The sequence below is a fragment of the Silurus meridionalis genome, chromosome 8 (assembly GCF_014805685.1).
Source record: "Silurus meridionalis isolate SWU-2019-XX chromosome 8, ASM1480568v1, whole genome shotgun sequence".
NCBI lineage: Eukaryota > Metazoa > Chordata > Actinopteri > Siluriformes > Siluridae > Silurus > Silurus meridionalis.
The window spans coordinates 18,920,606-18,939,072 of NC_060891.1; the positions used below are offsets into that span (position 1 = coordinate 18,920,606).

An 18,467-nucleotide genomic window follows, 5' to 3' on the forward strand; every position below is an offset into this window, starting at 1 on the left:
CAACGTGGTGTCAGAACACCAAACTCAAAATATGGCACACATGAAAAATGCAATATCCAGTTCATTACCAAATTCGCATTAACAGCAGTTATAGTATTTTAAAGAGAGCTTTACTACATTTAGGTAAAGTCAGAACAAACGGCATCAAAAGCAAATTCTTTCGCCAAGAGGGTTTCATTAAAGGCAAATCAAGCTTCTGTATGTTGAACGAGTAAAACAATGCCAGGGATAGAACGCAGAAAAGACTGGGTGCATTTAAGAAACATGTTTCGCCTGGAAGCGTGGAAACTAATTGCAACAAGCCTTTAGAAACGCACCAGCCAGGCCATTTCTGAATAGTGTCCTTCTTTTTCATCTACTTTCTTTGAAATCATGTGTGTACGTATGTGCATTTTTCTTTCTCCACTCCTCAAAACAGCCCCCTCTATTCTGAAATTGATAACCTTCTAAATGAATTATCGTAATGCATAATGAACATTATCTCCCCCCAGGCTGTAGCCCTGTTTGGCATGTTGATTTGTTTTGTTTCACATTACCCTCCGTTCTTTAAGAGTGCTCACTGCTTGAGGCGTGTAAATAAGAAATTATCCTTGCTTCCTAACACTCCTAATACCTCCTTGGGGTAATTAGAAATTATTAGACTGCTGCCTCCAATAACAAGAGCTAATGGCACTAACTACTGTCAAATTCAACACCTCCTCCGTCCCTCTCTCTTCAAATGAAAAAACAAAAGCTCTCCACTGTGTGGAGACTGCAGGGCACGAGGCCGGTATTCTTCCCCAAACAAGCACCCCCACGCTCAGAGACTCATTATAGCACACAGGAGAGTGGAAATCAGGCTATAAAATGAGCTTATCTGTAATAATGCCCAAAAAAGATTTGCATAAATGTGTTAGCTGTGCCGATGGAAGCAGGCGGGGGAGATACAAACTCAAATCTACCCATGCTCTCTTTCTCATCCTCCCACTCTCTTGGACGTGAACTGTTCAGTTTGACAGGTACCTGTAGGGTATGGCTGCTCTGCTTAGCACCAGCTCCACCACACCATGCCTGCACAGGCTAAAGACACTCAACCATTGGTTCAGTAACTTTCGCTTTCTACCAGGAAGCTAGTCAGCCTGTAACTGGGGCTCTGACATTAGCAGAGCCATAGGGAAAAGGAGGCAGAGTGGATTAGAAAGCCAAGAGAGGCAGAAGAAGAAGAAAGAAGAAAGTGGAATGAGAGTAGGGCCCATCGGACAAACACAAAGGGGTTGATGGGAGGGGCCCAGAGTCAGTGTTAATTCCCAAATAAGTACACCTTAAATGGCCTGGATGAGCAGTTAGGCACAGCTTTGCAGTTTCCCTGCAGGTGTGTCTTTGAGTACAATGGCCTCCCTAACCCCTTTGACTGCTCTAATGGAAACGCAGCAACAAACACAGGTCATAATCCGACACAACTGCAGTGACTTCTGTCTCTTTCCTTGTCTCTTCTTGGTTCCACTTTTGAAGAAAACTCACACAGAGCACAGGCAGAAAAAACACCTGCAGTCAGCGAGAAACAAAATCTGGTTGAGACAGGAGTGATCGGATTATTACCCCTTACGAATGACTTCTTAGCTGACCCCCTCAGGCATGGCTTGCCAAAACAAGACTGAAAAAATTCCAGTGCAAACTGGTGTCTTTTTAAAGGGCCAGCAGACTGTCATGCTTGTAAAAAATACAGTGGCTTTAATGGTGCACACCGAAGCCCTCGGAGGTGTGGTCTCAAATGCCTTTTAGCCATATTACATCAGGTTTTGTGTGTTCAAAATCACCACCAGGATATGAAGGGGCTGGATGGTGCAATTTCTACATATACCAGCTTTCCACTGTCCATTTTCTGCTTACTTTTTTTGTGTAGTTTCTTCTTGTCTTGTCCTGCTGTAAAAAAAATGTATGAATGATAAAAAAGAAATTTCCCACTGTGCACAACATTTATTCATATGTAGCCAATAGTTAAAATAACTACAGCTATTCTTTAAATGTGCACTTTGGACTGGACAATTTCAAAATGTACCGGCTTGCCACAATTAGGGCCTTCCATACAGGGAGAGAGAGAGCAAGAGAGTGAGTGAGAGAGAGCGAGAGAGAGAGAGAGAGAGAGAGAGAGAGAGAGAGAGAGAGAAAGAGCCTGAGGGGGAAAAAAAACAAAAGACAGGGTGTGACAAAAAGGTAAAAGTGGGTAGAGAAGGAAGGATGGTGTTATTAGAAGTACTCTCACTAACATACTGGAAAGCGTTAACAGTACTCTGCTTTCTTTGCCTTTAATTGTGTTTTTGTTCTAATACACTAATCAGGCATACATGTAGAGTGATCAAAAGAGAGTCATAGAGCATGAGAGAAAACGAGAGAGAGAGATGATCATTTCGTTTAATCGCTCTCTGGAAAAAGGCCAGAGTCTATTAGAGGGGGGTAGAGGAGACAGAGCAAGCATGTAAGTGGGAATGGGAGAGAGCCTCAAAGAGCAGACCCTTGAAACAGCTGGGAACAGAGAGGACTGAGTGGTGAGGCCTTTTCCCGTAAGCACCTATGAATGCTGAATCCAGCAAGAAACACGCTCTCAAAGCACTATCTACATTAACTAGAGCTTTCCCTTAAGATTAAGCATTCATCATGAATAATTTACTCAGTTTTATGCTAATGGGAGTCTGAAAGTATCCGCTATGTTGTTCCCCCCAACCAGCCCATTCTTACTCCATGTTCTCCAAGTTACTGTATTTCTTATACATATAACTCAATGGCCAGGGATCTTTAGCATCATGTGATGTTTTGAGTCCGCTCTAAATCGAAAGACAGTATGGTCAATCCCAAAACAAACTTTATAATCAAATATCAGTTGAGATAATTAGTGTAGCTGATGTAAATGGGCCACATTTTGGCTTGAATATAAGCTATTCTCCAAACACCTGTTCCATGCAAAGCCCTTTTGTGCATGAGAGACTGTATATTGCCTAGCAGGGCATTGCACACTGTGATTAAGGCTTTAGACTTTGCTGGACCATTGGGCTGTACTGAGCTTGGGCACTGTGTAAAAATGATCAGTCCTCCAACAGCTGGGAGTGACGGCCATGAAACAGCAGGCAATGTTGCCGCTTTATAGTTTATCTTTTGTTTATGGGGCAGTATTCGGTTTTAATTATTCCCCTAAATTATACTCTTAACAGGCATGGAGAGACAGGCAGCAACACACACACACACACACACACACACACACACACACACACACACACACACACACCTAACAGATTTCATTGTGAGCCAGGGGCAACAACAAACACACAACACAGCCTCCATCTTGATTTTTAATGAAGCTGGAATCCTTTCTATGTTTTCCTCTCCTGTTCTGCCCTCTTACATTCTGTGGCACAGACGTTGGAAGCTTGCTGCAAAAGAGAACAGGGCAAATGCACTCTCTTCCTAGAAACAGGCCAAATCAACAGGCCCTGTTAACACTGGGAGTTGTGCCCTCATCAGGAATAACTACTTATAAGAAACTTTGACCCTGCAGAGAGGGGCCTTAGGCCAGGAGAGGCCTGCCATGCACTCAGCAGCCCAAGTGCAATCATGCACCCACACAGCGCTTCTACAATCGGTGCGCTCGCCTTGTCATCAGGGATGCTCAATTGCTGAAAAAAATCTGCAAAGTGTGCTTCTATTTAGGTTTATTTATTTATATCTAATAACTACAGTAGAGCCTGCTAGCTGGTGCTCTCAACAGTTCAACATTTTGTCAATTTATTTCATACCATTACAAACTCAAGATTTGCGAAAAAGGAAAACTAAAAGGGCTACTTCAGAAATGGCCATAAAGCCACATTTGTTAATGCCAATTATTCCAATTAGAAAAAAACTTGTCAGCAGATATGCTCTTTTAAGTAAGGTTACATTTATTCATTAAAATTATCTGAATCAATGAAAGTATTTGACAGCAAACAGAATGACCGATTACAACCCTACAATATGAGGGTAATACAATACAATATAATACAATATAAATGTATTAGCTAATTGCCACTACATATATGTGTGTATATGTGTGCATTATACAGTGCTGTGAAAAGGTTTTAGGCACCCAAAAAAATGTTGTAAAGCAATGCATAATTAGAATAAAATTAAATATTTTATGTATAAAAAAATCTATAAAAACCAGTAAACAGCATCAAACTGAATTTGAGTCTCCTGTCTTAGGAAAAATGCACTAGTAGACTCAGTACATTTTCTGGAAGTTTTAAAAGGAAACTGAATGTTGGGTTTGTAAGGATCTCAGAGAAAAATGCTGTAGGTGGTTTGAAAACTTTACCTGTTTGACTCATCTGTGATTTTGCAGATAATGCCTTAAAGCTAAAATTCAATTTTTTTGCTAATAATATTAACTTACTACATTGTTACCAAGATTTATTATTTTAAAAATAGGTTTGCTTAAAACCATAGGGTTCCCAGTTTTGTGAAAATATTATTAAGATGACGACTGGTTTGATGGAAAGTGTCATGAAGCGTCTGTGTCTATTGACCTATTTCTATGAAGTCTAAGCTTAATTTTTTATTTTTTTTAATGAAATCATACATTTTGTTCTACCTAGCTATTTCTCTTCATTTTTGTTCTCCTAATGTACCATTGGCCTGTTTTCAGCAGAGTGTGGAAACTCTTCACTGATGAGTAACACGGGCCGCTGGGAAGCAGCCGGAGCCGTTTAGTGCAATGGAGCTACGTCCAGCCAGGCCCGGGCAGGAGCTGAGAGTCAGTGAGTGCTTCAAGCGTTAACGTAATTGCAAGAATGTGAAAAATGAGGCGGCAGGGCTCCTGAGCGGAGCGAAAGGTCATAGCGAGCCTCACACAAAACAACTGGCTGCAGGGACAGCCTCATTAGAGCAGTAAATCAGCTGCCCTCTTTTTCCCCCCTCTTTTTCTCTTTTTTCTATCATTCAGAAGAAAAGAAGGTGTGCTTTCATGCTGAAGTGCCTTTGGGCTCGGCTGGGTCGAGTCCGGCCTGAGCACTTTACACCGTTCCGTAGCCATCTTGGCCTGTATCGACCAGCCGTTACTGGATCTGGTGCACAGGAGTCGATAAGTGCTCTGTAGATTACAGGTCACTTGTACTTATGTGTGTAAGATAATCAATAGGCAGTGCATTTCTCTCCCTGCCCTGCCTGAGAAGAAAAAATAAGGAGACCAATATTTGCTCTTACATTGCACCACTGTGCTATTTGCATTCTGATATATTATTCGCTCTTTAGCTTACAAGCCCTGTGTGCAACTATTAGTCAGTAAGATATATGACAATGTAAGGCAGTATATTTAGACACGTGATTAATTGCTGACAGGAGTGGAATATTATTTTGGTCTCTAAAACACTTTGGAAAACATGTAAAAGCTGCATCATTGATGAACAAGATGGTTAAGCAGTGATGCTACTGAACTTGACATGAGTGAACCACAAAGCCTGTAGTGAATGTGGCACTGTGGTTTGGTGTAGGTTTTAAAACACCCATCCCTCTGGAGAGTGGACTTTAAACCTCTATGATGTAGAGAGCTCCATCAATACCTGCAATGGCTCATTGGTGAGACTCTGACTGCAATTGGATGTGAAATCAGTGTCGGAAAGTGTAAAGAATCCAGACACGTGTGTGATGAAATTCAGTGCAAAAGGCACACGGTTTGCTGGCCGATGCAGAGAAGGAGTAATCATTCATTGTTCATCCACAAAGACTAAACAAATCTAAAAAACATAATATAATTTTTGATGAACGGAAAAAAATAAACCTGTTTATATCCAGTTAGTGCTGGCGTTTAGGTTGAGTGCAATGTGTAAGACAGGAGGAAAGAGTAGCCATAAAGTCATCTGAATGCTTGCTCTGACTTGGCCAGTTTGGTGCTTAATGAAAACACAAGCCTGTTTGTTATTGCTTCAGAGCTGAGCAGAGTTAATATTTTTTACACGTTACTAAGAGCTGGCAGAAAAATGCAATTAATCATAAGGGTTACTCTGTGCTTTGGAACAGTTACAGGTTCAAGCTACTAACATGCTCTCGTCCGTGGATGTGTACTGTTGTTGTGCGAGTGAGTGGGTGTAAATGCTGAGCATTAAAATTTATTTTCTAGTAAATCCCATAAATTATTAAAGGAGTGAAAGTAAATAAAATCCAGAATGAATGTTCACATTTTTTTAAATGCTTAAATTTATGACCCGAAAATCTAATACACTGGACTTCCATACAAGCTACTATTAGTCAATTCACTTATTTATTTAAAATGTAAAAAGTAGTCTAAAAATAAATCACATGCATGTGATTGTGTGTGCTTAATTAGGCATTAAATAGCATATCCATGTGTGTATGCTGTGTGTGTTTATCAGCACACTATGCGTGCTCACCTTGTTCGCTGCTGTTGTCTCCGCTCTGTGAGGCATGTCCTCCGCTGGAGGGCCCTGGCGTGCCTGCCGAATGTGTGGAGGTGGCGTCATCGTGGTCTCTCCAGGAAGCTGGGTTCTGGGGTCCAACAGAAGGGATCCATCCATCCACGTTCCCCATCCAAACCGCAAACCAGGAGCAGAGCACAGGAATGAATGGAGAAGGAGAGAGAAAAACCACATGAACACACTGGAAATGTGAGAGGGACATGAGTGAGGCTCTGGAGTGCTGTGCGGATCTCTGGTCTGCCTGTTTTAGCTCTCCTTTTGCTCTCGACAAGTACGGCGCTCAAACAAACATGCCAAATCGACAGCTCCATGCTCATATTTACTTCTATCCCAGGCTGGCAGGCACTCACTCCAAACACTACGAGCCTAACAGCTTAATTACAGCCTAAGAGTCCATCACCACTGTATTTAATGTAGCGTCCTATCCTGAGCAAGCTCAAAAGAACTGTCTAAACACATGCGGCGGAAAAATGTCAAGTTAGTTTATACCGTAACCAATTGAGACTTCCGTGTCAAGTGAGAAATATATAGGGCTAAAAAGCTGATGTACACCACAAGCTTCATTTATCTTTAGCACTGTCAGGAGTGAAAATAAGATATGAGAGGCGCTCTCTCTCTAATCTGGCAAAAAGATTCTTCATGAACAAAGATGCCAGCAAACACACACACACACTATGAGAGGTGGAGGAACAAGTAAAATGGCGAGTTTGTCATTTCTGAGTGGCCTCTCCTCCTCACCCTTCCTGGTCGTTCTCTTTGCCTGAGTGCTCGGCACAGGGAAACAGGATTTGTACTGTACAGGAAAAGCTTTATCTGTGCAAAAACGAAGGCAGACCAGAGGTGGAATTTCCTCTGCCACTCAAACCGGAGAGGGACTTGCTGACCACGTCACCTCACAGCACACACACCACCAATATATTACAAATGCACGGAAAACACACGGTAGTTTGCAGTCAACATATCACCTGCACTGGATGAACCAAACAGTCAAAGAGCAGTCTGACTTTTTTTCTTTGCGCCACAGAGCAGCCCCCTTGAAAAGAACCCAAGCCAAACAAACTCAGGCCTGCATCAAGGCTTTCCGCAAACCTCAGCCCACTCTTTTGCTCTCTTTTATCCCATGTGTCACTCCTTTGCATGCAGACACAGCACCACAAATACATACTCTTCAGTAATAAAAACATTTCTGCAAAGTGTCTGCAGATACAGAGCTGCAATGTGGTGTAAGCTCATTACAGTCAGAGCTGAACTCTTAATCTGAAAGCGATCAAGCGCATGTCTAGCTGACTGCACAAAGGTGAAACACACAGAGAAAGAAAAAGGGCTAAGGCATTTGTTGACCAGCAGTTGCCCATGTTGTTTTTTTAGCTACACTCAAGATCATCCTGTGCATCCGAGGCATGACTACATGCCTGGACTGTGGCAGAACATAGGCTGTTTAACAGGAAGAGTTCACACGTTTACAAATGTCTAGCTACAGAAAAAGACAATTGTAGCACTTACTAGTATCCAAAGACAAAAGATCAGTCTATTTAACTAAAACAAGTGTTAAAAGAAACCTTTCCAAAAACATGGCCTTTATCCTAAGTCACACTTTTAGTCATTCTCAGTGACATCAGAGCAGCAAAAATGTCAATTATTTGGTCATAACATTTCCATCATGTCTCTAGAATAAATGCCATAAAAGGGCTGAAGAAAAGACACAGTAAAGACTGGAAAAAAACCATTACTATGTATAATGTCGTTCAGCTAAGACAGACTTATGTACTTAGAATGGGCCTTGTTGTTTTAAGGAAAGAAAATGACTGGGTTCCACTTCCTGGTGGTGAAACACCCACTGTCGGCAAGACAGGCCTCAAAAATACAGTCCAAACCATACAATGTCAAACTGTTGCATTAAATATGTTTAAACAACAGAAATCTTAACATTTCTAATTTACTACACTGTTCAACAAGCATACTTTACAAAATTGTGCAACATGATGCTTTCATAATTAAGAGTTAAACAGAGTAGAGAATCTTGGGCCTGTTATAAGTCTCCAAATTAAGTAAGACAACAAGCAGCATGACTGTGCCGTCTAAGCACCAAACAGACTTCAATACACAGACAGCACATGGTCTTTAACCCAAACAAACAAGACAGACACATTTCCACTATGCGTGTCCTGAAAAACACAACCAATATCAAAACAGTCATACCAGGCAGCGATAACTTTCTTCATTCAGCTCTGCAACTTAAGCAACAGTATTTCTCCTCTGGAATGAATAATGCAGTGGTCTCTCTCTCTCTCTCTCTTTTCTCTCTCTTTTTCTCTCTACCTCTCTCTCGCTCTCTCTTTTTCTCTCTACCTCTTTCTCTCTCTCTGTCTGTGCCACAGTCAGAGGGCTGCTCGACAGATACAGGCCTTGCAACACAACAAAACAGTTGTCAGGACTCCCCAGAGTCCATTAAAGTTCAAACAAGCTGTAAAAAAGAAAAAAAGAAGAGAGAATGAGAGAGAGCGAGAGCATCACCCAAACGGCCCTCGTCAATCTCACTACGGAAGCACCCCCCCCTCCATCTTTTGGAGGAAAAAAAAAGCTCATGTGACTATTCCCTGTAGTTTGGTATAATTAGGAGTCAAACATGGTTCACGCCGTGCTTTTCCCTAATTGTGTTAAAGAGCACTGTTACCAGGAAGAGAAGTGTAGCAGCCAGCAAACACTGAGGTGCAGCACAATAGGAGTAGATGAAAAATAAGATACAAGGAAGGCCTGTCTCTAGGGGCGGCCTTTTCTATTTGCCAAGGTTACCGACTCATGGCTGATAATGTAACTTGTAATTAATATAAAAGCAGGAGACAATATGGGGGAAAGCTTGTAGAGGCCCAGGCCACAGGAGAACGTCTGATACCGTCGCTATCTGCTGTTTCTCACTGACACACACCTGTCCTGCTCATCAACTCACTCTGCTGGCTTTCCTCTCAATATCCCTTAAAATTTCAAATAAAATTGATTTAGCACTGTCACAGGATTATGTACCGATTCTTAGAAAACTTGATGTACTTACAGAAAAATGCATGTAGGGACAGGACAGGCTGAGAACGACGAGTGCTATGTAAAAGAACGCATACTATTGCTGAAAGGAATCGCAGCTACATCACCAAGCATGCTGACACGCATGAAACATATCACCCTATAAATCCTCAGGCCCTGACATTTCCAAATGCATCTTGCGCTTAGAACTACTAGCATACTTTTGTAGAATTTAACACATAATTATACAGGTGCTTTGAAAGATGTTAAACAAATGGTTGACTGCAACCATGGTGTATTTACAAGACCATCAATTATCTTAAAAGTATAAAAATAAAGTATCAATTGTGCATCAAATAACTGACAGATAATGGTTCATTAGTGACTATTTGCAAGGTTCATTTTCCGAGGTATTATACGAATGTTAGATCATGACCTCTAGGATCAGTGGATTTAAGGCTAAAAGCTAAATGTACATATACCAGGAAAAAACACCATGCTCAGTAATAGTTTTAGATAGCACAAAAATAGGCCTGGATTTTAAAACCATCCTTTCATATTAGTGGTTGATTTGCAATTCTGTAGTAATTCTTTATATTGCACAAACAGATCTTTGAAAATAAAGTGGCATTTTAGGTTACACAGCAACAAGTTAAACGCAGCCATCTCTTCTTATGGGGCTCATAGGGGAGGCTTGCCAACAGGCCTGAGCTCTCTTACACTAATCAAATAGGATATGTAGAGCCAGACATCATCCCATCACAAAACAATTGTGAGGGGTGGTGAATGCTATCGTGCAACATGTTACTTGAAAGGGGGAAATCCTATTGGAGTACATCTGCGCGTGCTGCTTAATTTAGAAGACCCCCAGAACTAAGTAAATGCACGGTTCACTGGCTTTAGAAGCCCTGTAGGCTATATGTATGCAAACACGGCGGCCTGAACTAGTCGATCACAGAGCAAGGACCATGTAAATAGCCTCCATAAAAGAGAAGTATGGCACTTTTAATTGATTTATGAATTGATTGGAATTCACTGCATGAGATGAGCTGAAATATTATTGCTCCACACATAATTCACTCCAGTACACACGAGAGAAATGCAGATTTTAAGGAATGTGCATGCATTTGATTAAGATATACTATAACCACGGCGGGAAGCACAAGTGTGAGTGAACGAGTAAGCCTCAAAACACACATTGAAATATTTCCATTCAGCAATCTCTAACTACACACTAATAATGAAATGATTTCAGGAGCAATGGGAGGGAACACTGCTATGATATTAATATTTAAAAAAAAAATCTTAGCAGCAGACGCAAAGACAAATTAATTAGCACAGATTATACTTAGCAAGCATTAATGCATTTCATCCATATTAATTAGACGCAGCATACAGGAGAGTGAAATTACATTGTAGTAAATAAAACACAAAAGTCTGATGACTAATAGCAGCGGCCTGATTACTGAAGCCGACTGGCTTACCCCTTTTACATTCACTTTTCATGAACCCTTTAAAACTGACCTTTTTTCTGGTGAAGAAGTTAGGGTGCTAAGAATGTTGCTTAGGGTGTTTTTGGTGGGCGAAGACTAACAGGAAGCAAGCTCAAGAAATTAACATTGGCCTTATCTGCGCTCACAACTCTACAATCCACTAAGCAGAAGAATAGCATTGGGGTGTGAAAAAATAGTGTGCTTATTAGTGCCTGTGTCAGGTAGATGGAAGAGCGAAGAGCTGCAGAAGGAGTGCGACTATTACAGCGGGCTGTCTTCTTCATGGTGAAGAGCCTCATCATCCCCAGCTTTTGCCAAATGAGATGTAGCCTTGGGCTATATATTAAAAATGCATAGCAAAGCAAAGAAAAATGGACGTGAGATATTCTACCTAAATAAATTAGCATATCTAACTATAAAATTGCCTGCCCCTCTCTAGTTAAAAAAAAATAAAGAGGAATAAGAATGAATTTAAAAAAAAATGCACACCATTTTTAATGACATGAGTTAATCAAAAAGCAACTAGGTACTTCTTTTCTTCTTTTAGTGTATTTATATATATATATATATATATATATATATATATATATATATATATATATATATATATATATATATACTAACTCTCTATTTTTTTTAACTCTTTTTCTTAACCTGACATTTTGACATTTACCTACTGTACATTGTAAGAAAATTACTTGAAGGCAACGTATCTCATTTTTATCTAATTTAACAAAATTTGAGAAAATAATATGCTCCTCTAAAATCATGCATGCTTACATTAGTAGTTAGCATGCTAATATAAATGCCACCTAAGATTGCAGCATATGATACAAGAATAAATAGTCAGGTTACATACTAATTTAATCGTGTTTGTATTCTTGTATGTCTTTAATATGACTGTCTTAGCTTTAAAAAAAATACAACTTTAAAACACATTGAAAACTTCAGGTTTAATAATGCTAAGCGCTCAATTTAGCAGTTGTAAAACGCCACTCCTGCCAAAGGAAAGAAATAAATCGCTCAGAACTAAAACAACTAATGAGGTGGTCGGTGTAAATGACCACAGACTGAGCGATCTGTCTTATAAACCTATGTTCCTAATTATCAAAACTATATCCCTAATAAGTAGCCCAGTGCCACAGGCTCAGTGTGTGTGTGTGTGTGTGTGTGTATGTAAGAGAGAGGGACTATCAGCCATCTGCCGCCGTGAAGCCAAAGCGCCTAGTTTATCTAATCTCCTCGGTATAAACAGCAGCATGCCTCATTTCTACACTTCTTCTCCAAGTAAGTTCCCACTTTTTTTTTTTCCTTTTCTTTTAAATTTCCATCCTGGAACCCACCGACCTTCACCATTCCTTTAGCTTGTACCCCTGATACACCATTGTGTACATTCACCTAAAAAAAAGACGCCAGACCCCGACAGATGCACTGCACTGACTTTCCAGCCCACCCCGATCTGCTCGAGCTGCTAATAGGCTTGTGCTGATACATATTAAGCATTCCCCCCGATGCTGCAACTTTACTTTGCTTCATTGTACCGAAGGCATAAAAACGCATTAACGCACGCGAAACACACCGCGCAACATTTCTCACCGCGCGCGCCGCGTTTATTACCGCCGAATAAACGCTTAAACCACGACATCGATTTCCAAATTCAGTGCTACTACACTTCAGGTGCACATAAATGGAAGGCAGGATATAGCACAGCCTAAAGGCCGTAAACTGGGCGCAAAGCGTGAGAGGAAACCACAAGGCGATCAATAAAAAACAATTAAAGACATTACCATCAAGACCGCTGCCAAACCATGAAGCAGATCAAACATTATGAACCTGATGGTCAGTGTCGCCATGGGAACACACACACACACACACACACACACACACATACACGATTATTTCCTAACTTTTTTTTTTCAGTGTCCTACACATGTTCATCTCTTAACTTTCATTTCTAGTGTCCTACAATCATTTGAGCAAGCATGCACGCAGTTTAAGACTATCTGCAAGATGATAGTGAATATACCAAAGCCAATGGTCTTTAATCACGTGTCCAGTATCTTCACAAAGTACACAATCCCACTTCTAAATGCTATTACACAAAAAAATGCACAACACAGTTTTGCTTGGACGCCAGCATTTCCAAGTAGGCCCAAGCAAAACTTCTTTACGTGCATAAAAAAAATTGCACAACGACAAAAAGATATTACGCGCACAACACACACTCCTGCGTCAATTCTGGCAGAACGAAAAAAATCTCCTCATGTTCTGACCGTGCTATTATTCACAGGAAAAGGTGAACGAAAGTTCAGCAACCGCGTCAGACAATAACAACTTGGCTCCATATTAGTTCAAGGCATTTTCGAGCAGCCTGTTGGGCTCAGACAGCACCGTTTTTATAGGCTGGGGGGCAGTGAAGGGGCACTCCAGCGCATTATCCTTTACACAATAACGTCGAAGAGGACAAATAAAAAACCATGTTACTTACATGATCGGCTAAATTGGTGGAAGATCCCGAGAGTTCCTCGTGGTCCGATTTCGAGCTGCCGTCCCGCTCGTCGATGACCAGATCTATAGGCATTTTTCCTTTCAAGCAACTGATGTACCGGTGGCAAAAATTGTCGCAGAGCTCGTGCACCTAAAGCATACATGAACAGATATATTTTCAAGTTGTGTTTTTTTTCCCCCTGCATAATGGAAAAACTTTACAGCCAGGATAAAAATAACCCGCAGTAATGGGCACGATCGCACCAGGGCAAGGAAACAATAGTGGAATAGTTGCGTCGCTTAATATTCTCATGGGGACCAGAGCAACAAGTTAAACAAATAATAATAATAATAATAATAATAATAATAATAATAATAATAATAATATAGGAAAATAAATACAACTATTGCATTTGTGTCGAATTGACTAAATATGTGTTCTGCCGCCGTCGTGCATTATTATAATAGTTGATATAGAATAGATATTATAATACATTTTTAAAAATATATATTGATAAAATAATACACAACGTTGAAATAGTACATGTTGCGCATTTTCCGCGTGGACGCCAAACTATTATTTTTCTTCTAAAAAAAAAAAGACCACGGTGTCTAATAATTTCTTAATCACAAGCAAATAAAACCTACAAATCATAAGCCTGCAAATGCATTCAGTAAAAGCAGAAATTACCTTTTCTAACTCCAGAAGGTGAAACCGTAATACTTGGATCGCCTGTATCATCTGCGAAACATGAAAAAGGTATCAGTTTATTTTTCATCAGAATCAAAATGCACGAAGTGTTTGAATGGCGTGCAATAATAGTGAAATAGGTAAAAATTATTCTAACGCAATAATATGAATATCCTACAGGAAATACAAATTAATAAATCAATAAAAAAAAAAGAAATCCCAAATGCATGTGTGTGCGCTGTGATATGGCCGTGTGCACTGGGAAACGACTGTGTGCTTGATATGAGGGCAGTGGTCTATAGCAGCAAATTACACTCCACTTCAGATAATCGTGATTAGGCTTTTGGTGGAATCAGTGTGGAGTCGAGGCGCATAATCAGTGATTTCCTTCACGGCCTCCTGTGGTAGCCTAATGCTCTGCCACTCGAGACCTCTTGGAGCTTCCCCTCTTATTCACTTCAAAGAAAAAGCTGTCCAGCATCAGGGTTGTGCTTTTGAATCAAAAATCCCCTCGTATTTACTTTGCTAACCTGCACAATAATATCCACGGGACTCATCAACACACCAGAAAACAAAACAGCCGAACTAGAAAACAATTCACAAAAACAAACTTACCAAATTATCCAGCTCTGGATTTGAAGAAAATAAAGGTTTTTCCGCGCGAACCTTAAAAAAACATTAAAATCACAATTAATTGCATGCCACCTTTCATTTTATTTCCTTCACAGTTTTTAACACTAATTGTCACTTTGGCAGCTGTCGGCTATTAATTACATTACACACACGATCATTATAACATAACATGCATTATTTAATCATAAAAAAATCAGCACAAACACAAAAATTGTAATATAATAAAAATATATTATAATTTGCATGCATTTGCTCCATAATTAATGCAGTGCAATTTTTTCATCTATGAAATGTTTTCTCACTTATTTGAAACTCACTGACAGGTGACATAAAGTAAAATAAACTGGACATGGACTGGTGGTGAGTAGTGACCTGTTTGGCGAAGACGGCGATGTCCTCGTTGAAGGAGTCGGAGGAACACACGTCTCCTCCCGCGACTCCTGGTTCTCTGGGCGTGCATGTCGCCAGCTCGCACTTCTCAAACACCAGCGCGAGCAGAGGGAAAAGCGGGTGACTGCCAAGAGAAGGGAAAACGAGCGTAAATACAAGTCTAAACACAATCCCTCAAAGTAACTGGCCGCAACCGGCTGTGATAAAGTTTTCCCCGTGCTTTTCCTGCCTGTTTACACTGAAGCTTAAACGCGTACTTGTAGCTATTATTCGGCCTTTAGCGTTTGCTCTGAAGCGCGCGGGGAGCAATATCCTATAAACTCATGTCAGAACCGTGCAAAGATACAAACAGACACCAAAGATCATCTGTTCTCAACCAATAGCCTTGTTTGTTTATTTTCTTTGTACTACCGAGGGTTTTGTTTTCGCCTATAATCCATAAAATGCTCTTAAGTTTTGTAACTTTTTTGTAACTAATGCAGTGTAAATTTTCCAAGCACAAAAGCAAATATTTTATTATAAAATACGGAATGGAAATGTACTTAATTTTTTTGTCATTATTTTATTAATCATTTAAGGAAAAAACAATGCACACTCCAAACGCACCGTGAATATTTTCTATTAATTTTACACTCAGTTATGAATAAGTGAATGCAGGACGATGGGAAAATGCGGCTTCACCAACACAATACTTTGTTAAGTTTTTTACTGAACTCTGATCAGCAACAAAAATAAGCGGCGGCTAATGCGCAATAATAATATTTCACTCACCCATAAATTTGATCTTTATCCCGCTTTAAAACGTCGTTGACAGCTGAGCCCATACTGGTGGGCATTACGTTGGGATGCGGGGCATGGGCGCCGTAGTGCTGGCTCGCGTGCAGCGGCGGCCCGTGGTTCAGATGGTGCACTTGGGTCAGCGGCCGAGGCGCGTGCGGGTCCCCGTACATAGACGCCGGAACTCCGACCCCGTCCATACCGCCGTAATGGGCCAACTCATCGTACTAGAATAAAGATAAACAAACAAACAAACAAACAAACAAACAAACAAAAAGTCACGTACAAGGAATATAAAAGAAATGCACAACTTAAAGAGAAAGAAAGTCACGTGTGTGAATAAAATAGAAAAGAAAACTGAAAGAACGGCTTTAAAGGAAGAAGTGTAAAATTGAAGTGTGTAAAATTGTTCGCACGCGCTGTGCGTGGTGGAAAAGTGTTGTTTTTTTTTAAAGCGCAAAAAGTGTAAAAAAAAAATACTGATCATAATTATTCTGCGGATTACCAGAAACATGGTAAAGTTCAGTGTTGAGCTACTTCTAGTTGGAGCTTTGAGTTTAAGGTTGTCTTCAACACTGCTGCAGAGAGGCTCGGAGCCCACCGCTACACCGCTACACCGCGGGGCTGTCACGGGGCGAGTCGTGGAGATTCGTGGAAATTGTGAAATAAAATAAAAAATCCTTATATAGGAGCAGTTGCAATATTAGCCGTCAAAGTGGAGAAGAGAAGGATACACTCGGCCCTTCCTATAGTGAATGTGTGTATAGGTGAGTGTGAGATTTAAAACCTACCCTCTGCGCCATCAGGCTGCGCTCCAATAAACTCCGGGACGTGTCGTATATTTAATATCCCAGTCCTGTAAGAACGTGATTTAGTGGTAAGATTCCCTTTTTTTAACCAACTTCGTGAATTCGCCTATTCTCCAATACAGTTCAGACCGAGCACAGGCATCGGGAAGAGTTTGGCAATTTTTCTTGTTTTCCTCCTCGCCCCCCAAAAAAGTCGAAAAAATGTCAAGAAGCAAACTGAAGGTTACAATCGGCCCATCAACAACCTGCATGTAACTAAACTGTCGTGTCTCATGGCTTTTTGCCACTCCGGCTGTCAATCAAAGCCAGAGGTTGTCAAGGTAATGAATGAATGATGGTCGGTGATGATGTTCAAAAGAGAGGACGAAATGTTTTTTAGTCCGTTTTCATCCAGCAACTCCGCGTTCTGCCCCACGCCTTCGCTTCGTTTTCTTGTTTTATGAGGGCTGTGGAAAAGGAAAAGACGGAAAAATCAGCGAGGAAAAAAAAAAAAAATTAAAAGATTGCCATTGCAAGATCTCTGCTTTCCCCCCGGCAGGTATTTCGTCTACGGCGCGGTCTGAGGATGAGTGAGTGTCAGCGAGTGTTGGCAGGTTGGCTGCTGGCGCGCTTATAGAACAGAGTGAGTTCACAGCGCGGAGCGGCGCGCAGTGGAATGACGGAACCCGGAAGTAGCGCCGGCCACAGCCAGTCCCCGCGGCGCGCGCAGAGAACAGACCAAACCCTGCGATACGCAGCGCGCGCACGAGAGGACGGCTTCAACTCCGCACGGGGGGAGCCAAACAACAACAGCACACACGCACACACACACACACACACGCACACACACAGTGGACTGAAGTATCTGGGAAGAAAAGAAAGATAGAAAAAAAGCACTCAAACTCGTTTTGCGCGTTAATCTGCATTGCATTTTAGTCCACACTTCTTTGACATCTGATTCGACTACAGAATAGATGTGTCAAATGAAAAATGAAAAGATTAACATAATAAGATAAAATTCACGTATTGCCTAACGGCTTTGAAGATAATTTTTTTTAATTATTATTTTTATTCATTAATATTAAATAATTGATGCATGCTGTGAACTTTACGCAGTTTATACCCATTGCAAGGTTGTTCAGTAAGGCTGTATTAAAGAAAGAAAAAAAAATTGTGTGCATAAAATATAACTTACAAATTCACTGCAAACCCCGTGCACTTTGCCGAGTCTGTCTTCCAGGATTCTTGCAAAAAAAAATAACTTCAGTTTCCGAGTCAAAATGTAAATGACTTAAATGCTTAATATCCAGTTGCTCTTCTAAGTATGAGGTATTTGTTTGTTAGGACATAGTGAGCACCCCTTTTTGAGTAAAAATGAACTTTCCCAGGCAGGAAAAAAATGTTTTTATAGGGAAAGTGTTTAAATGTGTCTTTCGTCCAATCACATCTCAGGATAGAAATCTGTGCCTTACCTCGGAGTAGTCAATTATCAAAGCGCCCCAAAGATCATCAATCACGAGGCAGGCTTGAAAGTTAAGAGGAGGAGCAATGACTGGGCCATCGATTGCAATACTGCTGGCCCTTTTCCCTAATGCCAAGCACGGTTTTTTTTTTTTTTTTTTTGGGGGCTCAAAACCCAAAGAGGTCATCCATCCCTTTTTTATATTTAGCCACATCAGTGACAATAGCCTCCACACCGCCGCGCGCGCGCGCTCGTGACATCATCGCCTTATTGATAGGGGCTTTTGCATCTAAG

The 18,467-nt window shown here is 40.8% G+C and overlaps 1 protein-coding gene across 11 annotated transcripts in view; it reads right to left on the reverse strand.

The window, feature by feature from the left end:
• meis2a (Meis homeobox 2a) overlaps positions 1–18,184 on the reverse strand; it is a 67,566-nt gene extending 49,382 nt beyond the window's left edge. The window contains exons 1-8 of one of the 11 annotated variants that reach the window (XM_046856629.1): positions 17,907–18,184; positions 16,715–17,576; positions 15,918–16,150; positions 15,129–15,270; positions 14,739–14,789; positions 14,124–14,174; positions 13,434–13,583; positions 6,393–6,549 (exon numbers count right to left, since the gene is read on the reverse strand). In XM_046856629.1, the coding sequence (XP_046712585.1) occupies positions 6,393–6,549; positions 13,434–13,583; positions 14,124–14,174; positions 14,739–14,789; positions 15,129–15,270; positions 15,918–16,150; positions 16,715–16,726 (796 nt within the window). In that variant the 5' untranslated portion in view covers positions 16,727–17,576; positions 17,907–18,184. Of the gene's footprint in view, positions 1–6,392; positions 6,550–13,433; positions 13,584–14,123; positions 14,175–14,738; positions 14,790–15,128; positions 15,271–15,917; positions 16,151–16,714; positions 17,800–17,906 lie in introns of those variants that run through there. The other 10 variants (XM_046856630.1, XM_046856627.1, XM_046856632.1 and 7 more) reach the window with 10 other exon arrangements.
• Between the last annotated feature and the right edge of the window lie 283 nt (positions 18,185–18,467).